General features: G+C 48.5%; 1 protein-coding gene across 4 annotated transcripts in view; it reads right to left on the bottom strand.

Moving 5' to 3' along the window:
* VPS13C (vacuolar protein sorting 13 homolog C) overlaps nt 1–26,146 on the bottom strand; it is a 5,236,720-nt gene that overhangs the window by 2,736,594 nt on the left and 2,473,980 nt on the right. For all 4 annotated transcript variants that reach the window (XM_069624493.1, XM_069624490.1, XM_069624491.1 and 1 more), the window contains one exon: nt 3,781–3,917. In XM_069624493.1, the coding sequence (XP_069480594.1) occupies nt 3,781–3,917 (137 nt within the window). The remainder of the gene's footprint in view (nt 1–3,780; nt 3,918–26,146) is intronic.

Below are 26,146 nucleotides of genomic sequence, written 5' to 3'. Positions count from 1 at the left end.
AGCATTGTAGTATTCAACAGCAGGCTGCATTCTTCAAGCAAGCAGGCCTGCATTCTCACCTGACCACGGGGTCCGAGCATAGTCTTCGCTTAAGACCTTTGACACCACCCACAAAAGGTTGTGCCTACATACGGGTTTGGCGGCATTGTCTCAGGTGGCAGTGTGCCAGGAGAGCTTGCGCTCGCCAGCAATATGTAAGCCGCATCGGCAGACCATTGCCAGCTTGGCATACAATGAGGATCCAGGGGGGTAAGGTTCTGGTCATCCAGTGAAACGCCATCGGGCACTGCTACATTCGCCCTGTTGTGCATGCGCAGAGGACTGCAACCTGCAGTTATTATAGAAATCCCTGAAACGGAGGCTGCAGCTACATCTGGAGTAGCATAAAGACCATCTCATCATGTGCTTGGGAGGGGTCAGAAATAAAGGACGGACACAAAGAGGTCATGTTTTCGGATAAAAACGTTTTTTTTAAATGAAAATGGGTTGGGAAAATGCATATCTGACCCTATGCTAAAGAGGAGTTTCCCTCCCTAAAAACAAAAACTAAGGATCTGTCTGTCAGAAGCTCAAAAGCTGTCCTTGTGTCCAAAACGTCCTCCTGAACATCACACTACAAACAAAACAAAGTCAGAAAGCAAATGTCTTTAAACTGATATTGGCAAAAAGTGTTCATAAATGAAAATTAGAATAACTCCAGCGAAATATGTTCTCCAAGGTGAAAGACCTTGGATCCAAAGGGTGGTTCTATTCCCCTGGATTCTTAAATGGGATGGCAATGTCTCTCTTTTACTAACAGTACCTTTGTCTCTCTCCTCGATTCACAATACTCCTGATAGGCAACAAGTTCTGTAACAGTCTTTCTTTAAAATAACAAACACTGTCTTCCTTTGACATTTCTTGACAAATGGCCTGGTAGACTCCCCAGCCAGGATTTATCTTGCGTTTCAAATTGCCTAGTATCCTCTCCATCACCAAAACTGCACATACTTGTTCTTGGCTCCGTATGTGTCTGCATTAATCTTATTGGGGTATGTTTCGGTACTTTGCCTTTTCTGCTTTCAAACAATCTTCTTGTGGTTTTTGTATTAGCAATCTCATAACATTCAAATTGTCATTTGTGCGGTCGCCGGTACGCCCCAGAGTCCCCACTTGCTTTGGGCTGACTTACCGGTTAACTCCAGCATCTCTGGTCCTGTTTGCGCTTCTACTGTGTGGCTCTGCTGCTCGCTTGCAACTTTGGATTGTGCAGACAGCCTATCGGCTTCCATCTTCGCTCTGTCATCACACGCGGTAAGGAGAATGTTGGCTTTTCGAGCTGCCGAGTGCCCAGGAACACGCTTGCAGCTCCTCGCGTCTCCGCGGCATGTCCTTCTCTCTCACTGCGTCTCTCCTTCTGTCTCTGCAAACCCCACTGCTTCACTCCATTAATACGTGTCCCCAGCGTTCGTAAGCCCCTGTCGAGGAACCAAGTCATCTCCTGCACTGCCACACTCAGTAGTGCGGTTGCCATCTTCAAAGGTCCCGCGCACAGGTGATTTTATAGAACAAATAATCTGCACATTTCGCTTCAGACTCCTATTACCTTGCTCCAGCTTCTTCATCCTCCTTGTCTCAGTACTTAGGTGATTATGGGAGTTGATGTCCCTAGTTGTCATTGGATATACAATATTTAGATAGTCTTTCTCTGTGGTTTTACATGAGAACAATTGGAGATTTAGGTCTTCAGGCCATAGGTGGGAGTTTGATCTAAAGCATATTGGGAAGAGGTTTCTTTAATTTGGAGAACAGCCAGATGATAATAGGCCATTAAGGTCTTGGGCATTAGAGGCTCTTCCTCATGGGAAATTGGGGGATACCGTGACTCATCCAATGAAGAAATGACATCTCCCCAGTAGTTGTCTCCTCCCATGTGATCCGCCCTCATATAGCCCCCCCCAGGGTTAGAATCAGTAGCGGCTGCAGGCTCTTGGCCACATGGGAGGAGGTCACTGCCGGGGAATCTATTATGACTCCACTGGATTCCTCACACGGTGCATGCGTCTTATTGACTCTGACTCTCTAGTACTATTTTCTTACCCATGGTTTGTTAAGCTACTTATTGCCTCTATGTCCTCTTCTGGCTTCTGTGTCTTGCTGTAACCTGTGTCAGAGCCTGTTTTACAGATCCTGTTTTTTGCCTTTTGTTCCCCCCTTTTTTCATATGTAGGTCTTTGCCTCTCAGCCTTGCATGTTCCCTCTTCAACTGTCTGATATTTCCCCAGTGGTTTCTACCTCGCCATACCCTCTTGCAGCTTCTCCTTCCTTTCTATACTTTATGCTATCTCAGCTTTCTATATCCGCTTAGGCGATCACATCTACCTCAGCCATTCACCAACAATGCTAACATTGTTTCTACTCCTGCAAAACCTGGTCAGTTGTTGATCATGGGTAGGGAGCCAGACAACTGTAAATCCCTCTGTGTAAAGACTAAAGCGGAAGATAAAGGCCGGTGCCTTGCACCACCCACGCAACTGCAACCAGCAAGCTGGTCCACGACCCTGACATAGGGAGTCTCTGTCATACAGCCTAGAGGATACAAGGTTTGCAGAATAAATGCAACAGATGGCTTGGAAACCAGACTCTTCCAACAAATCTCACTTCCATTGGACACCTTTGCTGTTTTGGGAAAGCACCTTATGCAACGTCCAGCTGGGCATGTCTTAAAGCAAACCCAGTGTGGCATTCACCATTAAGTCAGTCACTTGGTGCTATGACAAAACAGCAACAGTGGCAAATGGAAGTTAGATTTCTTTTAAGAGCTGGATGCTCAGGGATCTTCAGAAAGTTGGTCATTAACCATAAAATGGCCTGAGCTCAACTACTACAGCTAAACTATTATTTTACCATTTTCATTACGCATCCTTAATGATGACTGAATATGGACTTGTACCGCCCAGGTGTGAAGAAAAGGGGAAACATAGGAAATAGAATGTTTTCAATTTAACTTATTTTACAAAAAAATGGAGTAGGTATTACAGGTGATGAGTAAGAGAACGAGACCATCTACCAGCACCAAACGCAAGCTGGTACCAGCTAATAAAGTCTGAATTTTGAGCTTTTTGACTACTGACTGCCTTGAGTGCAAACGTGTATTTTACATGTCTTTGGGCCTCATTACACAGATGGCGGTAAGGGATTACCGGCACCGGTAAGGGCACCTGTGCCGGTAATCCCTTACTGCCCTATTACGAGGTCCCTTTGCTAGTCCCTACCTTAACGGCTGGTTTTACCAGCCGTTAAGGACGGGACCCGCAAAGGGACCTTGGAGGCAATTACGGTACCGCAATTTGCGGTACCGTAATTGTCACCTTCCCCATTCCCATTGAGCCCTATAGGGGCTCAAATGGGAATGGGGAATTACCGCCCGCCAACCTTGGAATGGGGCGGTAATTCCGCCATTCACCATGGCGTGATCGGTAAATTACCGGCAGGAACCATGGCGCTAACAGCGCCATGGTTACCGCCTTCCGTGTAATGAGGCCCTTTATGTGTTTGTTTGTTTTCATAGTTCTTTTATCTGATTTTTGGTTTCTTTAGATATTTTTGTATGTTACTACTTTACATGTTTATACAGCACTCCTCTGGCATGTCGGGTCGAGTAATGCGCTTTTAATTTTGGTGATAAACAATCACATTTTCTACCTGCAACTGTATGGTCAGATGAACTCAAAAGAAGGGTAACAGTCACATACTTTCCCAATGGAAATTTACAAGAAAAGACAATAACTTTTTGAATACCTTTTTGATTTCAAAATTAAGAAGCAAGATTATAACATCTTCAGGCTTGGTTCCTTCTGCAATAGCCCTCTGGGCATCTCTTACAGCATTCAATCTCTGTTCCGATTTGGGTATATCCAAGGACTCCTTAAATGTGCCTGAAGGTCAAAATGATCAGTTAAGACATTTTCTTTAAGGCAGGCCCAAGAGAAGGTGCAAGAGAACAGACAGGCTTTAACGTGTGTATATATATATATATATATATATATATATATATATATATATATATATTTATATTTATATTTTTTTATTAATATCTTGTATGGATAAATTAAACCTTCAACACTATGTAAAAAAAGCATATACAAACAATATTTAAAAGAGTAAAAAACATTTTACCAAGTCCTAAAAGTGAACATTCACAATTCATCAGGTTTTCAAAAATCCTAGCATTATATATCTAAACAATGTCATTGAAAAGAGATTTTTCCAGGTGTCAAACTGCTTTCAATAGTTGCTCTACTCTGATCCGGATATAGTACATTGTATAGCTAAGTACCAGACAGCTTCTTGAAAACAAAAATGCCCATGTCTGGTCAGAGCTAATTACTTCCAAAGGGAATCTTATCTTCCTATATACTCTATAGAAAAGGGGCTTGATTACAGAGCACTCAGTCAGGTGGTGCCTCAGAGTCTCAATAGCTCTTTGCACAATCTGCACAAACGTTCTTCATAAGGGAGCTTTTGCCAGGCTCCTATTCTGGATAGCATAGGGAGTAAGCCAAGACGTAACAATAGCATAAAACATCGTACTTGTCCATTGTGTATACTTTTTAGGTAGACAAGGGGAAGTCTATAGGGGAACGCCTGAAAGACAAACATCCTATACAAACATTTAGAGGATAACCACACAAAGTTGTTATTTCTATCCCATACACAGACCTTTTCTTTAATTTCTCTATTGCTATTGTAATGTGGGTTGTAGTGTCCATCACATAGCCAATATCGCACAAGAAGGAATAGACATCTTTCCTCCACACACCAAGGGGGGATTTACAGGAAGTATTATAAGAATCAGTTTAAAATACCTATACACATTTAGTTTTTCCTTCTTCCATTTTCATTTTTACAAGAAATACACCGCTGTTGATCTTTTTTTGGGTAGTTAGTGCGGTGAGTCCCTATTTGCTTTGAATGGTTTCAATGGGGGTGGATTTAGGCAATGCCAAGGCTCCACCTTACATCTTTGCTTCAAGTGCCATGAGCCAAGATGTGTCTCTATCCGTGTATATCTCAAGACCGTAAAGTATCCCTGCCACTGTACTAGTATTGTAAAGCTTCAGTAAGCCTTCAATGGAGTAGCCTCCTCTGTATCTTATATAGTTTCTAATGGCATTGTACTTTTTCCAAGGTCTTGTTTGCTACCGCCCTCCCAATGTTTTGCCCTTGTCAACGCAAAAGAACGGGGAACCTAAATACACATAGCTGTCTACCACCTCAATGGGCTGGTCGCCAATCCTCCAACCAAATTTTCTTTTCTTTTGCTTATTAGTTTGGAAGATTATAATTTTAGCCTTCTGGTTGACAACAAGACCATTTTCCTCAGATTATCTTTCCAAAGTGGACATAGAACGTTGGACACCTTTAGGGGTTACATCTAACAGGATGCCCCCTCCTCCAACTCCCTCAGGGTCAGCCGCTTCTCCAAATGGCGAGTTGGGGGTAGATCTCTCTCCTTGGCTGGGGCCTCCCTCTGGAACAGCCTTCCTGCCTCCCTGAAACATGAGGAGAACCCTCTCCAGTTCCGGAAGCACCTCAAAACCTTCCTCTTTGCTTTTGCTTTCTCTCCCCCTCTCCCCTGCTAAATTCCTTATTGAAACTGCACTGAATCTGCACTGGGCCACTCTCACTGATCTCGGTCCCTGGCCCAGCCACTTGCCACCTGCTCTGCCTCCCTGGCAACCCCTGCACTGCGGGACTGTCTCTGTATCCCTACAGCGCCCCCCTCCCAGCACTTGTCTGCACTTACCTTGCAATTGCCACCAGCTGGCCCTTTATTATTTATCTTGTTATTCTACTACCCCTGTATTGCACTTTTCCCTCGCCCTTTCCCCTTGCACTTTCCCTTCCCCTCTTCCCATGCACTTGCGCGATCTGAATGACACCTGGCCTAGTAAGATCGTTGTCTGTCTTCCCTTTGTCCCCCTCCCTGCCTCGTCGCGCCTTGAAACACTTGTGTATAGGCGTGTTATAAATGCCATATCATATAAGCATTGTACCATCTACATATGGCAGCCAGGATACCTGCTGCGGGCCTATGCAGGGGATCAGGGGGTGAGGTAGGGGAGGTCTGGCACTCCATCAAATATTCATTCAGGTCAGCGACATACAAGTTGAAAATCAGGGGTACCAAAGCACAACCCTGCTTCTGGCCACGGTTAGTAATTATGTTCTTACTTAGTTCTCCCACTTGGTTCAACCTAACCTTCACAGTGGTATCTGAGTACAGGCCCTTAAATAACTGCAAGGTCGGCTTATCCATACCCAACTTGCCAATTCTAACCACAGCCGAGTTCTTATGAACATGTCGAAGGCTGCTTTATAATCTACGAAGCAGACATATAAAGGAGGGTTTCCATTTACTTTGGCTCTTCTTTCTAGGTACTGCAGTATCCATACGTTAGAAAGCGTGCTATAGCCCCTTCTAAATCCCTGACTGTTGGTTCTTTAATATGCTTTTTTGGGCAATCCACTGATTGATGTTTACCATCAGTGACTGAGCAAATAGCTTAGAGGATGCATCTACCATAGCTAATAGTCAGTAATTTGTTGGGTCCTCTCTATGGCCCTTTTTGTATATTGGGATCAAAATAGATTTCTTCCAACTTTGGGGTATCGTACCCGTCTTCAATATATCATGGAATTGCACGCTTAATATTTTGGCCCATAAATCTGGGTTCGCCTTGAGCACAATATTTGGGATCCCATCTGGTCCCGGGGCTTTCGATGCCTTGAGTTTCATAATAATGCCCAATAGACTCTCAAAGGGCATGTCATGCCCACTGTCCTCCAGGTACGCCGAGCGCCCCAATGGGAGCACTTCTCTTTCAGTTCCAGAATTGTATAATTCGGTTATATGGGTTACCCAAGTATTGCTTGTGATGGGATTGATTTCCAAATCTATATTACCTCCAGCCACCCACGTATTGTACAGCCACCAGAAAGAGCTTGTGTCTTTATCTCGGAGTACCCTAGGCTAGCGCCGCTTTATATTCTCTAGCCATATTCTTGTATTTTATGCGCACCTTCCTGAGCGTGGTATGTGCAGTCACCCCTTTGCCCTTCATTTTCTTTGTTCTGGTTATTTCCTTCTTATAGATGTATTTCATTTCTGCTATCTTAGTCATATACCAGCCCTTTGTGCTCTCTCCACGTATGTCTTACTATTTCTGATACAGCTTTAATCTCGTGCAAACCTTCTCTCTTTACTTATTCCAAGTCCCCCTTATTTTCTAAACAGGCACCAGAATCAGTGTTGACCCATAAGGGCCAGTCTGTTAAACATTTTTACATTTTTGTGTGACCATGTCATCTTAGACCCTACAGCATTTACATTGTACTCCCCTTGGAGTCTGACCTTCCTGGAGCGTTGTGCTCTAGAGTAAATGTGAAACAAACTTAGTTGCTGCTCTTTATCGGTAGGAGTTCAAATCCTGGAATTTCAGTGTATATAGGTCAGGGGGTTAGGCAATAGTCCAGCCATGAAGTGGATCTAGCATTACTCCAAGTATATGCGGGAACAGTGTTGTTAATCTTAGGGGTGTATAGGTGGTATATCCCGTGGGTTTCTATAAAACCTACCCATTGGTCAAGCATAATAGAATTACTGTTTCCATCAGGGGGAATAGCTTCCACCCCAAATTTATTCCTGTACGGTTTGTCTGGGACAGATGGTCGCTCGTAGTTCAAGTCCCCCAATATTCTATATAACCCCTCTCTGTGGCCTTGAAGATATTTTTCAACAATGTCCTCACATATTTCTATGATAGTCTGTTTCACCATTACCCGGTGGGCTGCAGATGTTAATTAAGAAAAATACTTGTGTAACCCCCCTCCTCTTGATTACTATGTGTCTTGCGAGGATGTGTGGGTGAATTAAATCTGGCATCCCTGTTAATCCCAGGATATTACTAGCCCCTAATATTAAACCTTCATACAATCTACCCATCACATTCCTTCTTGCAGGCCTATGTAGTACACGAAAATCATCAATTACAATTTCATCTTGTAGCCACGTCTCTTGTAATGCAAAAGCTTCCGTTTTTAATATTTGGCTTAGGCCCTGCCCAGTTTAAAAAAAAATGAACTGTCCCCTGGTGTGAAAGTGCAAGTCAAGAATATGAGGTCACAGCCATTCAGCATCCTCTAGGCTTTCACTGTATGCTTCCTCAATACCTTTAGTTGGGGCCACATTAATTGCCCCATCACACTTCTTATAATTATTTCCATATCAACTTCAGTTAAGACATTCTCTTTTCCCCTTTTCTCTATCTTGTCTTGCAATTTCCTTCCTGGTGCTATTTTTTCCTCAAATCTCTTAAATTCATTGCCAAGGGACAACAACTGTGCTGACAAGTGCAACATTAATTCATACACAATGGTTGAGACAGTGTGACGCCAAGCCCAATTGGCCTCAGAAGCGACGGGATTTCCACCAGTTCTAACTCTGCAGCGCAAACCAAGATATTTACCCGATTCAGAAAAGGGCTGTTGGAAGTTGCATAGCTGTCCACTACTTTGATCTTCCTGTTTTTAAATTTTTTGGTATTAATATCTTCTGATAGTTGCTCCGTACATCTGAAGGTCTGTGTCAAAGCAAGGCCACTAAAGTTGCAAGTTGCTCTCTGCTTGTTCCCAACTTCCCTCGTACTTTTAGGGTCAGGGTGCGGCGAAGTAGTACCTTCATATAACCTCCCATTGTCAGTGTGGCTCCCAATCCATTTGTCCAGGGGGCCCGAAGATTCAATTTGTCCGGTCTCTTCCAGGCCACCCTCTGGGGCCTGGCAGCAAGCAGTTTGTAGCTATTTATCAGCTCTGACAATTCAAGATTTTCAGGAGTTACTTGTGCAAGAGCCTGGATAGGTGTTGCCCCCTTTTTCTTTTTACTTGTTATCATTGTCCCTATATTGGGACCCAGTGCTTTTTCTGAGAGCATTCCCCTATTTTGGTTACATTAATGCCCATAGGTAGGGAAATCGGTTTGCCTGGGCCAGTCCGAACTGCTTGGGGCATCTCCTGAAATCGCCTGTGTAATCAGGGTATCGGTCACATTTATAACTGAAGAGGAGAGTATTGGTTTGTCTCCCCAAGCTCTAGGTTTTTACTCCTCAGCTGAACATGCTACAACAACGTCCATTAGAATTGTTAGTCTCTTTTATATTTGCTTGTTCTCTTGCCAGTTTAACAAAGATGGTGTATAGTGCTTTCAATATTATGATTTCTTCGGATCTCTACGTCCTTTTTCCTCTGAATAGTCATATGAAGACGAGGAGTCATTTAGTCATCTTCGGACCAGAAGACACCTTATTAGCTTATGGAGGCAAAGTGGTTGTAATGGGTGGAACACCAAAAGCATTGTAGCATTTAGTAAACCATTGTGTTGACTTTATGGAGTCACAGGCAATGAAAGTTAATAACCTTAAATATGTTTTATGGTCTATAACAGAAATGCAAATATTAATCCCTCCATCTTTTTGGGTAAGAATAAACTTAAATGAATTAGGTGCTTTAATTATTTAGGAATTTGGTTGCATGAGAAAAAGAAAGGGTTGGAACATGTAGCTAACATAACATCATTGAACCAATCTAAAATAGGAATACTTGGTTTATTCACAAATTATGGTGTTGATGCGTTTATTTCAATCCTTGAAGGTCTAACAGGCCAAATAAGGATCAATTGTTTATCATAAGGCTGGATTTTGGGGTTCAGTCTAGTATCGTTGCAAGTAAAAGTAGGTTTTGGTGTTCCTTCTTGGGTGTTTCAAAGATGACTGCCCCCGAACTCCTTTATTTGGGAACGGGTCCGAGTCATTAGCCAACCAACCAAAAATAGTACAGATTATATGGCTATAAAATGTGTAATAGTAATAAGGCTATAACTCCGACAAACAAACAAGATCTAGGTGGATTCATTATAGTGTTACATTATGTGTACTGTATTTTTCATATTTGATTAATAATATTTAGCCCGTGATATCTAATCAAAAGAATATGATCTTTCAGCCATTAAAGATTAACCTGGATACCTGTGCTCAATTTAATGCATTTTTCAAAACAACGTTTAAGGCCTATGTGCCCTTTATGTATTTAAATTTATATAATCAATTTGATATTTTCAGTGTCTCTAATTTCGGGGCCGGGAAGTTAATTACAAGGTTTCATTTTTATCAATCAACTCTAGCTGCAAACAGTATCTCCTGCAATTCACATAATGACTACAAATACAACTGTGACAATATTTCCGGAGAAACCAGCATGTATGCTCTCTTATTTTTTCAATGGAACAAGCTTCCTTGTCGGACATATTTAATACCCTGGTTGAAAATGTTGGTATTCAGGCAATGCAGAACTGTGTATTTTAAACTGAGGTTGGAACACGACTTTAGAGTTTGTTTGAGTCTTGAACATTTTATTCCTGATATTAGTGTACATTCTATGTATTTTTAATCTAAAAATAAATATCTGACAAATATGGATAATTGATTATTTATAATACTATTTTATGCAATTATATTTTGAACAAATATTACTACTATTATAAGTGAGGAAACTAACAAGACACACAGAACTAGCAAAGAAGTAAATATACTGTGACGATTCACTAGGTGTCATCACTTCTCCATAGGAGGAGCCCCTTTCTCATGAAGCTAGAGAGGTGAGGCCGCAGCCCAATATTTCCCTTACAGGTGGTTTAATGCAGGAAGACCTCGTGGGGAGGGTTCCATGTCATTTCATTGTGGGGTTTTTACCGCTATTTATCGAAAAAACCCATCAAACTATTTTTAATTTATATTCGGGGGGTGCCCTCCAAGCCCTCATTCACTTTCAGTTTATATCTATTACCAAAAACCCACATTCCATATATATAATTTTTTACACCCCCAGCCCCCCAAAAATTTGATGGGTTTTTTCGATAAAAAATTTGCGGTTAAAAAACATGCGATGAAATTAAATGGAACCCTTAGGAGACGCAGAGGATGTGGTGGGAAAACTGAGTGCAGTCTGCTCCCAAAGTCAAAAGGACGACAACAAGAGTACTTTGGCCGGTGTTGTGCATCAGGTCAAGATTGTGACTGGAGCCTGGTAGACGGTGGCACGAACTCTGGGAGGTGGACCGAGCACTGTAGTAAAGAAGCCCACAACAAAAAAGAGACAAACCGCACAGGGATAAAGATACAAAGCATCTTCCTAATGGCAGTGCTTGGGAAGAGAGTCGCCCAAGCGGGCCTAGTGAGAAAGGAAGAGAACAAAGGGTCTGGGACCCGAACCAAGGTGAAATCTATGTTGATACAAGTCATCTTCCTTGTGGGAGTACTTTACAGGGGAGTGAGCCAAGTGGGCCTGATGGAAGAAGAATAGAAACCAGGGTCTGGGACCCCAAACCATAATAACCAATGTAAGTACATAATTATTTGTCTTCATGGCAGTACTTTGCAGGAGAGTGAACCAAGTAGGCCTGACAAGAAAGAGGGAGCAAATAGGGTCTGGGACCTAAATAAGTACAAAGTGAACATCGGAGGGAGGAACCCTCTAAACAGTGGTAGAAAAAGACCACAGATGGGCTAAGGAGAGCCTGGAACTGTTGCAAAAGTTAACTAAGAGGACAGGGGAAAGGAGCCATTCCCCCTGATCTTAACTGTAACTTTTTTAAACTAGACATCCAGTGGAAAGGGAGTCATTCCCCCTGGATCCAGCTTGAATATTGCCAGAGAAGCCAGGTGAAGGCAGTCATTCCCCCTGGTATTGATTGCAGTCCTGACGAGAATTTCTTTTAAAACACAAGGAGAAGGGAGTAATTCTCCTGGTGAGAGAACTTTAGTTTTAAGACTCAGGGGTAATAGGGGACATGTTTAATACAGCATGATCCCACTGGAGGTCCCACCCCCTGTTCATCCAAGAGTGTAGCGTTCCAATCTGAAATCAAAAACTGTCCAAAATCTTATCTCCTGAATGTCTTCCTGCATGTTGAGGCGGCAACAGAAGACTGCGCAATCGAGGCCTTACCAGTGGAACAGCTGATGTGTGCTGGATCACCCTGCGGGCGACCACTGTGACAGACATTGTCTGGCATCTACCATCAGGACGATCGGCGAGGACAACCCCCTAGGACAGAGGTCTTCAAACTGTGGGGCGCGCCACCCCAGGGGGGCGCGGCCGCATCCTAGGAGGGGCGCCAGAGCCCAGCATGCATGAAATGTAAAAAAAAAAATACAAGTTTTTTTTTTTTTTTTAGATTGGAGGAAATGGGAAGGGGCAGCTCACATGGTCAGACTGGGCCATAAAACGGTCTTAGGCACCAATGAAAAAATGGCCAGCGTTTGCAAATGGATATTCAGTGTTTAGTCACAGGCTGTTTGAATAGTACCCAAGGGGTTGTTTTTTGTTCAAATGTAAACAAATGGTGATATTTAAAGAATATTTATTCAGCAACAATGGTCAAAACTACTAGCTGCATAGTGAAGTAACTCCTCAAACTGGCCCACATTGGCCAAAAAAAAGTGGCCCATTTTTACTGGCCTACACTAGCATTTTGCATTTTTGGTACGGTCATCGCCCTATTGCCCTATAGGCCAGTCCAAGCCTGCCGGCTCATCCATAATGGGAGAAGGGGCATCCACCCACTGGCCACCTCATCCGTTATGGAGGAGCCGAAGAGCCAGCCCAGTGAAACACTGAGCACTCCCTCAGCAGCTTTTTCCAGCTGAGGGAGTGCTTCTTGGCTGGCTGAACTGTCAAAGGGAAACTCTGTTCACTGAGCCATGCAACGCTGGGGTGTTTTGCTTCGCCAGCCTTGCATAGCTCCTTGGAAATGCTGGCTTGGGCACTGCATGTATGTATGTGTGAGGGGGTGCTCCTGCGCCTCCTCGCACATACGGGCAGAGCAACCTGGAGCGGGGCATTTTAGCAACCACGCGAGGTACGTTTATGGCAAAAAATGTTTTATTTAAATGTGTATGGATGTGTGTATGCTTGTGTTATGGGACTGTGGTGGGAGCAGGATGGGCGGCAGCACTGGGATAGTGAGGGGAGTAGGGTGGGGAGAGCCCAGGGTATGTACTGGGAGTAAGGTGCGGTGATGGCACGCAAACATTCATAGCGATTTCTACATATTGTCCATCTGGCACTTTTGGGGGGGCCCGGCTTGCCCAAACTTTGCTCAGGGGAGGCCCAGGCCAAAAAAGTTTGAAGACCACTGCCCTAGGAGGTGGAGTCCCTGGTGGCACCAGCTGGGGCACTACAAAGACAGATGCTGATGCCCCTTTCCCGTAGTGGCCCTCCTCCCAACGACCATCCATCAAAGGTTTATTACAATTGCCCAGAGGGATGGGACAACGAGGCAGGTGATCCTTCAAGGCCCACGATCAAGTCCCTCAAGTCAATCCAAATCCCTCCAGCATTCGGCAGAACCAAAGTTTCACCCACCAAGTTACTGAGATCAACCCGGTCATTGAGGGCCTGATGTCACTGTCGAGGCCTCAACCTTCTCCTATAGAGGGCATTTCTTTAAATCAACCGGGCGTAAATCAGAAATCACAGCCCCATGAGGCATGTTGCACTGGTGCACACAAAATCCACAACGAGGCACAAGTAAACCTTCTGATTTCCAGATCAGTGAGACTGGGGCAAATGGCACCAAGATATGAAAGCCCATTTCTGAATCGCTCCTTACTGTTGTCTATTTGGAGGTCTATTCCGCACTTATCCTCAATAAGTAGCAGTGACAGTCTGAATTGAACTACCAAAGTGGAACAGTGCCCAATATTGGGCCGTAATTGAATTAGCCTCACCAATGGCTGTCGTACCACTATCAACATGTGCAGGAACCTTACTGTCCATAGGCTTTTGTCCTCCCAGTGTGCCAATTGCGTTCCCTCAAAGCTCCACTCCGCACTATAATGGCACGATTGTAGCAGCAATGGAGGATGGCCCCCTGAGGGGCCCTGTTGCACATGCCCCGGCATCTCTGTGTTGAGCCATTACCAGCATATGGGTGAAGATCAAGGGAGATCTACCAGCGAACATCTGCTGGCCACTAGCAGCCCCTGACCGTGAGCCAATCCAACCCAGAGGAACTTAACTGACATGATGAAAGAATGTGCATAGAGGGAGGCAAACAGAGATGAACAAGTTACTTTCTTACCTGGTAACGTTCTTTCGATGGGATGGTCCGACAACGTATTCCATATCTATGACAGGTAATGTCCACAGCTGTGCTGCTTCGGAAAATCTTTGGCGTCTGCGTCCTGCGTCGATGACGTCGATGCGCCATCCCCGAGGACCTCCTCCGACGGCCGACGTCACCCAATGTGATAAGTAGGACGCACGACGCCCATAGCCTCAGTTATAGTTTTTTCCCAGAACGTGTGCCACCAGTTTTCTGCCAGTCAGACACACAAGGCCTTGCGGAACGCAAGCTGCAATCGCAAAAGAAATTCTGCAGCGGGGAAGGCAGGGAGGGAGCGATATGGAATACGTTGTCAGACCATCCCATCGAAAGAACGTTACCAGGTAAGAAAGTAACTTGTTCTTCGAGGGGATTGGGTCCTCCGACGTATTCCATATCTATGACAGACTCCCAAAGCAGTAGCAAGCAAGAAGGTGGGAAAGAATTTAGAATACAAATTACAAATTTAGCATGCCCAATCAAATTGCGGAATAGAGAACAGCCTTGCCAAAGGCCAGATCTTGCCCTCTGATGGAATCTAGGGAGTAGTGACATACAAAAGTATGTACTGAAGCCCAGGTGGCTGCATCACAGATGTGACGAATAGGAACTCCCCTCTGCAGGGCAGTAGACGCAGCCACTCCTCTGGTAGAACGGGCCCGCAAGCCAGCCGGAGGGTCCGTACCCGCCAAGTGGTAACACTCGGAGATAGCCAAAATAATCCAACGAGACAAAGTCTGTTTCGTCACAGCTTGTCCCAAACGCTTTCCAGCGTAACCAATGAAAAGTTGATTGTCCACTCTGACCCGGGCCATGCGCGAAATATAAAAGCTCAACGCTCTCCGAGGATCAAGCCTATGGAGCCTCTCCTCTTCCTTCCCAGGATGTGGAGGAGGATAGAACGCCGGAAGAACAACCTTCTGGCTCAAATGAAAATCCGAAACCACCTTCGGAAGAAAAGGACGACGAACTCTAAGGACAACCCTGTCCTTGTGAAACACAGTGAAGGGTGGCTTAACTGAAAATGCCTGTAACTCACTCACTCGAGCTGAAGTAACCGCAACCAAAAACACAGTTTTCAGAGTCAACAGCCTCAAAGGGCAAGAATGTAAAGGCTCAAACAGAGCACCCATAAGAAACTTAAGAACAAGGTTCAAATCCCAACCTGGCACCAAAAAAGGTGACGGAGGGAACACATTAGTGAGCCCTTTCAAAAACTGCAAAATTAAAGGAATCTTAAAATAGGAACACTCTTCAGACGAGCGCTTAAATATGGACAGCGCCGCCAGGTAACCTTTAATGGTCCCCACTTGCAAGCCCCTGTGGGCCAAAGAAAGCAAAAAAGACAAAACCATGGGAATGTCGCATTCAAAAGGATCCACATTCTGAACTCTGCACCAGTCGCAGAGCTTTCTCCAACGGCAACGGTACAGAGACTTTGTTGCCGGCCGCCTGGCCGAGAGCAACACCTCCATCACGTCTTCAGGGAGGTCCCAACCCTTATACCTCAACCTTTCAGAAGCCAAGCGTGAAGATTGAGGGATCTGACCTCTGGATGGAGAACCTGACCCCCCTCCTGTGAGAGGAGATCGTCTTGGTAGGGAAGATGACGTGGAGGGCAGATGGACAAGTCTAGAAGGTCCGGGTACCACGTCCTCTGGGCCCACGCCGGAGCAATGAGGATCATCCGGGAACCGAACCTCCGTAACCTCCGCAGCACTTGCGGGATGACGGGGACTGGAGGAACGCGTACAGCAGTGGGAATGACCACTCCACCACAAACGCGTCTCCTAAGGCTCCGTTTGGAGGAAATTCCCGCGAGCAAAACCTTTCGCACTTCCGGTTGACACTGGAGGCGAAGAGATCCACTTGAGGGGTCCCCCAAAGGGCGAAGATCTCCAGGAGAATCTCCTGAGCCAGCTCCCACTCGTGAGAGATCGTGCTCTGCCTGCTCAGAGCATCCGCTGTCTCGTTGTCGTCTCCGGCCAGATGAACCACCGAGATCGAAACTTCCTGCTGGATGGCCCAGAACTCGAGCTGCATCGCCTCCCTGCACAGCGGAAGTGACCCTGCCCCCCCCTTTTTGTTGAGGTAGTGCATGGCCACCGTGTTGTCTGTCAGAATCAGGACACTCTTCCCGTGCACAGCTGGCAGAAAAGCCTTCAGGGCTAGCCTGACGGCCCTCAGTTCCAACAGATTGATATGGAGTCTGGACTCCGACGGAGACCAACTACCGCTGACTGTCAACTCGTTGGCATGGGCTCCCCATCCCGTGAGGGATGCGTCTGTCACGATCGTCACCTCCGGCCAGGGCAGCCAAAATGGGGCCCCCTTCATCAGATTGCCCTCGACAGCCCACCACAGAAGGTCCCGGGCTACCGAGGGCGGCACCTGAACAGGGTCCGACAGCCTGCCGGAGGACTGAGACCACTGGAGCTTGAGTGCCCACTGCAAAGATCTCATCCGCAGACGAGCCTCTGGCACAAGAAGAATGCAGGATGCCATGAGGCCGAGCAGTCTCAAGAACTCGGACGCTGGGAGATTCTGGGCAAACAAACCTGTGCACCATCTGCTGAATGTGAAGAGCCCTCACCTGAGGAGGAAAACGCTGCCCCAGGGACGTGTCGAGCACTGCTCCAATGTACTGGAGCCGCTGCGTTGGTGTCAAATGGGACTTCTTTAAATTGAGGGAGAAGCCCAGCCTGTGAAGGGAGTGGCATGTGACGGACAGATGATCCAGGACTTGCTCGGAAGAGCTCCCCCTGATCAACCAATCGTCCAGGTAGGGGTAGACGTGAATCCCCCCTTTCCTGAGATGCGCTGCCACCACCACCATGAGCTTGGTGAAAACCCTCGGGGCGGAGGTCAATCCGAACGGCAGGACCCGAAACTGAAAGTGCGAGTCGCCAACCATGAACCTCAGGTACTTCTTGTGCTTGGGATGGATCAGCACATGGAAGTAAGCATCCTTGAGGTCGAGAGACACCAACCAGCCCTGAAGTTGAAGAGCCTGGAGGACTTGAGAAAGAGTCACCATCTTGAACTTGTCCTTCCTGAGGAGTTTGTTCAAACCGCGCAAGTCCATGATGGGTCTCAATCCCCCGACTTTCTTCAAAATCAAAAAATAAGGGGAATACCATCCCTTGTTCCTCTCTGCCACAGGCACCAGTTCTATGGCGCCTTTCTCCAGCAGGGCTTGAATTTCCTGCGCAAGGAGCGGATCCGGACTCTTCAAAGAGGTTCCCTGGTGGATTGTCGTGAGGCCTCTGCCGAAAACGAAGACAATAGCCGTGGGTTATGATCTCCAGAACCCACACATCCGAAGTAATGGCTTGCCACTCTACAAGATGCTGCGCCAGCTTTCCCCCAACCGGTGAACCATGGGACCTGGTCTCATGACTGAGTGGTAGCGGCTGCGGCGTTGCCTGAGGGCAAAGAGGCAACTACCCGAGCGGCCTTGGCACCTCCAGTACCTTTGTTTCCACCTCTGGCACTCTTACGATGGCCTCTTTGACTGCTAGCTCCTCTCGCTTTACTGAAGGACGAGTAATAGCGAAAGGAACCTCCCCTCCATTGCTGTCCCCTAGGACGAAAAGGCAGAGGTTGGCGAACTGCAGCACCCAACGATTTCGCTGCAGCTTTGGAGGTCTGCAACCTCTCAAGGCTCTCGTCAGCCTTGCTGCCAAAAAGGTGTTCACCGTCAAAAGGCATGTTGAGGAGCCGGGACTGCACATCAGGAGCGAACCCAGACTTCCGCAACCACGCAAACCTGCGCATTACGGTGCTCGCCGCCATGGACTGGCTGACACAATCCACCAAGTCCAAACCCGACTGAATGGCCTCACACATAGCATCCTTGCCATCCTGAACCATAGCAAGGAAACCATCCCGTTCGTCCCCTTCGGGAATATGATCAGCCACTAATGCAACACAGTTCCACAGAGTGCGCGTGAAACAAGACAAGGCACATATGGAGTTGGCTGCCTGAAGCGCCATACCCCCCGAAGAAAACACTTTCTTCGCCCAGCCGTCAAAATGTTTGTCGTCCCTATCTGGAGGGATGGTAGGATACGACGCCTGCTTCGCCGGGGCTGTAGCCGCCTGCACCACCAAACTCTCCGGGGTGGGGTGCCTAGACAAGTAGTAGGGGTCGCTACTGGCTGGACGGTATTTTCGCGACAAAGACTTGCCCACTGCCGGGAGACTCTCCGGAGCAGTCCAAGCCGCCGCCACCCTTCTCTGCAGAGCCATATGAAAAGGCAAAACCGGGTCAGTGGGTGGACCGAGATCAAGGATGTCCGTGAGATCATCCTGAACGAACTCCCCTGGGGGAGCTGACCAACCCAAGTACTCGGTAACCCGAGACATAAGGCGCAGATATGAAGAATCGGCATGAGTGCCAGGCTCCGGCCGACAAAACTCCACCTCCGGAGAGGTGTCCAGTCCACTGGCATCATGCAGCGACTGCCTCAGGTCATCAAACTGGCTATGGCCCGAGATAAGGTCATCTGGAACCAGGCCGCCATCAGAGCCTTCATCACCCTCTGAAATGTACTCCAGACGGGGAGAGGAAGACCTCTGCGGACCAAAGCAGTGCCGGACCTTAGCCATAGTCTTTCTAGGGGCAAACCCATGCCACGGGGCCCCTCCGACACCACCGCCTCAAAAGGCGGCGGCGTCGACAGAAAAGGCGTCGAGGGCGGCGAACGAGTCGGCGCCGGCATCGACAGAAAAGGCGTCGACGACAGCTGCAGCGCCGCCAGCATCAGCGGCGTCGACAGTCCTCGAAGCCGGAGCTCCGAGCCTGTCCCTCGACAACCTGGGCGCCAACGGCGTCGACGATCCCCTCGGAGACGGAACCTCGAGAGAAATCGTCGACGACCTCGGCGCCACAGGCATCGACGTCTTCTTCGAAGACGGCACAGGATCACGCGGTCTCGAGCGCGTCGAGGACCGGGACCTGGAACGGGCATGGCGAGAACGGCTACCCTTCTCCGAGCGGGACCGCTCCCGCGAGCCGTGCCGACCACCTGAGCCCGAAGGCGTACGGGCGGTCTCTCGACCGGTGCCGACCGACCCCACTCGGAGGCGCGGACAGACCAGTGCCCTGCGATTACAGAATCGCTAGCATCTGCTTCCCGAAGGAAACCCATTCCTCCGGTGTCGCTTGCATGGAGGGATAAGCGACCTGCTGACGGGCGGAGTCCTAGGAGAGGACGGGGAAGGCGCCCTATGCCGGCGCTTCCTGGAATGCCTAGAAGAGGCGGAGGAGTGGCGAGACTGACTCCCAGAAGGAGACCCACCGGACTTCCGATGACTACGCAGAGAGTCACCCCTCGAGTCATCGGTCGAAAGCCCCGCAGACCTCGACTTCTGGGGCTTAGACACCCGGCCTACCGACAGCTTCTTCTTGCGTTCCCACAAGGCCTTTGCAGTGAGCGACTGGCAGTCGACACAGTCGTCCGTATCGTGGGCCTCCCCGAGGCACCAGAGGCAGGCGTTGTGCGAGTCCGTGACCGACATCTTGGACCCACAGTCGCCGCAGTTCTTGAAGCCCGGACGCGGGGTCGAAGATGAGAAAGACATCGCCACGAACAGGTCTTCACAACCAACAGAACATGTTCAACGAACCGAGAATAGAAAACAGCAAACTCCAACGAGTCGAGGCGTACCGAGATTCACGAAGCGAACACATTCGCGGAAAAAACGGAACTGAGGCTATGGGCGTCGTGCGTCCTACTTATCACATCGGGTGACGTCGGCCGTCGCAGGAGGTCCTCAGGGATGGTGCATCGACATCATCGATGCAGAACGCAGACGCCAAAGACATTCCGAAGCAGCACAGCTGGGGACATTACCTGTCATAGATATGGAATACGTCGGAGGACCCAATCCCCTCGAATCACCCAATGGGGACAGGTTTTATTGGAGGTTTTAATATAATTGCTTTGCAGGAGACATGGGTATTGGATCCAGTTATGTTATACGGTTATCAGTCCTTTCGCATCCCGGCCTCTAGGGGTCTGAGAGGCAGGCCGTGGGGGGGTTTGCTGATCTGGATCGATGCTTCAATGGGCTGGGGGTGAAGAGGGCACATACCTTGTCCCCAGATGTTGTCATGTTGTACATCAAACTCAACCCTGTAGAGACACTATGGGGGTCATTAAGAGTATGGAGGTAGCCATGGTGCTATTAGCGCCATGGCTACCCACATACCGCATACCGGGTCTGGGTTCCCTGAATGGGGAAATACCGGGCCATTCCAACCTTAGAGGAACCGGTATTTCCCCATTCAGGGAACCCATCCCCATTCCCATTCGAGCCCCAATAGGGCTCAATGGGAATGGGGAGGGAGCTAACAACGGGCCCGTATTAGCTCCCTGGTCCTCTAGCGGCTCCCTCTAAGGGTACATGGTAAAACCAGCCGCCCTTAGCGGGACCCGCTAAAGGACCTCGTAATGCGGCGCTGTTAACCCCTTACCGCCAACCTCGGAATGAGGCCCTATGCCTAATATCTATAATAGACCCACAGGCATAATAGGAATGGCACGTATAAAATCTGTCCAGAAGGTGCTGGCCGTTGAAGAAGCAGCGGGTCAACAATACTCTTTTCTGATGATAGCGGGTGACTTCAACCTACAACTGGAGCCGATCAAGGCGCTTGAAGGGTTGTTGGCAGAACAGGACGAAGCCTGGGATAGCCCTGACCTGGTGGCCCATGGCCCAACTTCACTGTACCCCTTGGCAGCCAACACTTTGTCAACTCTGTATAACTTTGATCTAAGAGCATGCAATGGAAGGTTTGTTACAATCTAACCAACCCCAAAAAATGTTTGGTAGTGAATGGCTCATAACTAATTGATTACATACTAATCTCATCTTCAGACTGGGCACTGGTAGGTGCATTTAGAGTTATTGATAGGTATTAAAGTGGCCACCACCCGTTGGCTATATATCTAAAATCAGAATATCAAGACCCTGGAAGTGAAGCCCCTATGAAGGGACCCAATAGGGATAAAGTCCTTGTGCGAAGAGCACTGAAATCGCCCAAGATCCTAACCCCAGAGCTGAAGCAGAGTATGTATGCATCAATTTGATTGAATTTTAAGGTAATCTGTAATCCAGAAATTAAACCCATTGGGATTTTGGATGAGTTTGAACTGCTGAAAACAAATGTGCAGCCATCTATTTCAGGGAATGTGGCAATACGTAGAGCAAAGCAACAACTGGGGGGGGGGGGTAGGTTCCTGTAGAGCGGCAAAGAGGGACATAGAAAAATGCCTTAGAGATCCCTCAGGGATTGATATACCCTGCTCTGTTCACTGAGAACCAACCATAAAAACCTACTCCATGATAGAAAGATGAAAGATCTAAAAGGGAAATGGGAAGGATTACACAATGCCTGGCAGTCGAGAAACAATGCTTTGTTTTGGAAATTGGTCTCCGATAGCGATCTTAAAGGGTACCTCAAAAATACTGATAGTATTCGCGGGGACAGATGGAGGGTCCACTTTACTGCTCTTTATTCAGCAGATGCTATTTTATCCCGCCCATTGGCTATCGAAGGTGGAACAGGCATCAACCCTTTGTTTTATTACCCTGCAGGATGAAGAGGAAGCTGTAGCCTCTTCCAAAAATGGTAAGGCGGCTGGTCCAGACCCAATACTAATGGATTTTTATAAGGACGAGTCGGGCACCTGGGCAGCAATATTACTCCAGGTGTTTAGAGCAGTGATAGCTACAGGTAAAGTCCCAGACTCATGGCGTAAGGCAGTTGTTAGCCAGTTGTACAAGAAGGGAGGAAGGGATAGCCCTATATACCTTTTGGATGGGGCTGGGAAGCTGTTTGCAAAAATAATTTTGAAACACCTCCAGACATGGGTGGACCAAAAACAAATAACTGTCCACCAAGCAGGGGGGCGTGGCTCAATGGCTGCGTGAGAGGACGTTCCCTGGAGGAGCTCCCGCAGATCCTTGATTCTTGTGAAAAACAATGGTTTTTGGTAGATATGCACGTCCACAGCACACCTGAAGAAGTATGAAGATTTGGGATATGCACTGAGCGTAAAGACAGCCCGATTGACAGCAGGACGGAGAAACCGGAGCTGTTGGAAGAAACAAAGTGCCTGTGATTGGGGAGATCACAAGATGGCTGAGGGTGGACAAAGGGCCATAAACTGATCGCAACACCATAGTGGATCTGACTGGCCAGCGCAGCACAAATCACACCAGTAGCGGATGTCCAAGATATAAGGCATCTGGCTCGGCAGTTGCCCGGAGGACTTAGGTGGAGGAGGGTCCCGCCAGACCAGAGAGCAAGACAGCGGCCCGTGACACAAAGAGGACCGACGGAGGATTTCGGTCTGCGCAGCCTGTGTGCACGCGCGAGGCTGCGGAGGATCGCCCCCGAACATGCGGCAGACCGCGGCGCAGTTTACATTCAGACAGCAAACGCCCGGTGCCCAATACAGCGACACTCAAACTTGAGGCCCTAGGAAGGACAGAGGCCCCCGCAGCCCCCGAGCCAGGGGGGACTGTGGACGGAGCAGGTGGCGCCAAATTGTTGCAGCAGAGACTGCCGCACCGGAGCCCAGTGGGAGTAGCAACGTGCCAGGCCAGGACACGGGGCACCGGAGACCTGTTATGCTAGAGCGCACGAAGCCCCGGAGGTAGTATTCCACCTGGCATCGAAGGGCTTAGCGGACAGCGGCTTCGCTCTGAACGTCGCATGCAGCGCGTCCTCAATACAGGTATGTGCGCCTAAAGTGAGAAGCTACAAAGGAGGGCACAGACAGGTAGCTGCATATAACACTGGCTGAAGGGGAGATCCAAGCACTGGGACTGGAGACATAATAAAGAGGCACTGGGGCTACCAACGCTGGGCACTAGATGCTGAAGCACACATGAAAGTTCGGCTCTTATCAGGAGACACGGACGTCAATAACACAATATAAGTGACCACACACAACAAGCTTGGAATAACAGATGAGGCAACGGGCTGTTGGGAAGGGGCCCCAGACCTGAGGAACTCACACTGCCTATGGTACAGTGCGGAGCAACTCGGCCCACCTTTGGGCCTACAAGATATACTTGGGGGCACGCCCGAAGTGGCCTGCACTGACGGGAAGTGTAGATAAATCGCCACGAGCATCACCACCAGCTGAGCAGTCGAAGGGCCTAGTCTGGGCCCACAGCTGTTGCGCACAGCGCCAGCAGATGCACCTGGGCACATGTAATCGGAAGAAACCGGACCAATGCTCACGTGAATCAACTAAGGCCGCATCAGCACGTGGGAGGACACAGCACACCCCAAGAGTGTAACAGGCAGTCGTGGCATACTCCCGACACGGTCGAATCGGGCTCAAACACTGTGAACCGTTTAACACGTAGCAGGCTTGCTGAAGTAGGGTCGGGGCGTGGGCCCACACCTGGCCGATACGGCACGATGTCTAACAAAACTGTAAGACTGAAGAACAAACAGCCCACGCTGGATGACTATGCCAAGGCATCGCCTGGGACAGAGGGGGCCAGGAGCAAAGATAAGACTGCCGCCGGGAGTGCAGAGGCACCGGGCACAATCCAGGAGGTGCTTGCCATGATTGCAGACTTGAAAGTTGCCTGGGAAACCAAACTGGGACTGCCCATGAACGAACTTAAAGTGGCACTGGACCTTAAGGTTGGGGCGGTCCAGGAAGAGGTAAACCTCCTTCGACAAGATGTTAGGACATTGGCAGAGCGTACCGGTGACCTGGAAAAGGAGATTGCCCCAAGCACAGCGGATCGCACCGCCCACAAGTCGGAACTTCATGCCCTGGTGCAGCGAGTGGGCAACCTAGAAAGCAGGGCGGAGGAAGAAGAAGAAGGTGTCCGACGGAACAACATCCGCATCATAGGTTTGCCAGAGGGAACTGAAGGGCCCAACCCAACGGAATACTTAGAAACTATGTTACTGCAGGAAATAACTGGAGGGGCGCTGTCGCAGGGGTTTGCTGTTGAGAGGGCGCACACAGGGCACTGATGAGGAAACCGCCACCAGGGACCCCCCCCCCAGGCCACTGATTGCGAAGATCCTGAATTACCGGGATAGGGAAAGGATACTCGAATTCTTCCAGAAAGGCGGAACAATTGAAAAGGGGAAAGCAAAGATAACCGCATACCCAGACTACACCTTGCTGGTGCAGCGCAACAGGATGAACTTTGGGGCGGTGAAAAGAAGACTGAGAAACAGGACACAAGTACATGCTGCTTTACCCGGCCAAATTGAAGGTGTTCCACAAGAACAGAACTTTGTTTTTTTCGAAACCCCAGAAGTGGCCATGGGGTGGCTGGACATGCAGAGCAGCCCCCAAGAATCGGGTATCCAGACAGGAGGTGAAGAAGATAGGTAACATGTGGCGGTGGCACCGAGGGTGACATAGCGCAGGACATTGTGACTGGAATATAGACAGGGAAGGTGCGGCTTAGGACGCACATGCATGTAGGATCCGTTTAAACTACATAATCTTAGACAAATATGTGGGAGCTCCTGGGAGCCAATCCTTGTACCCTGATAGCATTAGGCGTAGTTAGGTCACCGGTAGTCCGGTGACACCCTGCTGGGTTCTTGTCCTCAGGGATTCCGAGGAGGGACCAAACGCGGGTGGGCCCGAGATCCAGGGATGGAGCTGGGCATTTGCTGGGTGGGGAGGGAGAGGGTTGTGTGCAGTGGGTTGTATTTGGGGAAGGAAGGGTAGAGAAGACTGTTGGGGTTGGGAGGGTAAAGAGCCAGACGCAGTGTTATCAGGAGCGAAATGGGAAACTGAGAGGAGAGGCAGGATACCATGTCAATGGCGTCGGGTAATCTTAAGGTGGTGACCTGGAACGTGCGGGGTCTCAATATTTACTTAAAACGAAATAAAGTGATGATGTATCTGAGGAGGATGAGGACCGACATAGCTTTATTACAAGAAACTCACCTCACCAAAGAGAAACTGGAGGTAGTTAGGAGAAAATGGAAGGGAAGTGTAATGGGAGCCACATACTCAGAGTATGCGAGAGGGGTCGTTATATGGGTGGCACCGCATGTGCCGTTTCAGCTGCTCAGGTCGACAATAGACCCGAAAGGCAGAATGGTGGTGGCGGAGGGGCTCCTGGAGAATCGAGAAGTGAACATTATAAACTCATATGCCCCTAACCAGGACACAGCGGCTTACTTCAGGTCTTTATAAAGTAAGATCAGTCCCCTGCTAGGCGGAGTGATACAGTGAGGAGGTGATTTCAATTGCAGCCTGAACCCCAAGCTGGACTGGTCAGATAGTAAACTGGACAAACCAGCCCCGGCAGCCAAAGCGCTGCAGGCACTGTTGACAGACTTTAAACTGGAGGATGTATGGAAGTGGTTGCACCCAACAGATCGACATTACTCACATTATGCAGTGCCGCATGACCTGCACACTAGGCTGGATTATGTGTTCGCCGCCACTGAGATAGCAGGAGAAATGGTAGGAGCGGAATATAAGGCCAGGGTGCTTTCGGACCATTCCCCTTTGGTCCTCGAGTGGTGATACCACCCGCCTAGGGCGCGTATCCCGACGTGGAGGCTCAGAGCTGAGGCCCTACAGGACTCAGGATTCCGACATGACCTAAGGGAGGCCATCACAGAATATTTGAACATTAATACTGTTAGCGTGCAATCAATGGGAACAGTATGGGAGACATTCAAAGTGGTGGTGTGAGGGGTATCTATATCAAAATCCAGGGGGCTCCAAGGGGGTATAGAACGGGAGTTGCAGAAAATGGAAAGGGAGCTAGAGGATTTGATGCGCAAGGGTGGGACCACCCGGGAAGACGGGGCAAGAATAAGGGAGCTGCAGGGTGCTAGCGGAGAGCTCTGGGACAGGCTATGTAAATTGAATTATAAGAAATACGTGGAAAGGCAGCATGCGGGTGGAGACAAGCCGGGCA

The sequence above is a fragment of the Ambystoma mexicanum genome, chromosome 11, assembly GCF_040938575.1.
Source record: "Ambystoma mexicanum isolate Mex_15411 chromosome 11, UKY_AmexF1_1, whole genome shotgun sequence".
Lineage (NCBI taxonomy): Eukaryota > Metazoa > Chordata > Amphibia > Caudata > Ambystomatidae > Ambystoma > Ambystoma mexicanum.
Note: the sequence above shows the minus strand (reverse complement) of the source record. Positions and strands in the feature narration are given on the sequence as shown.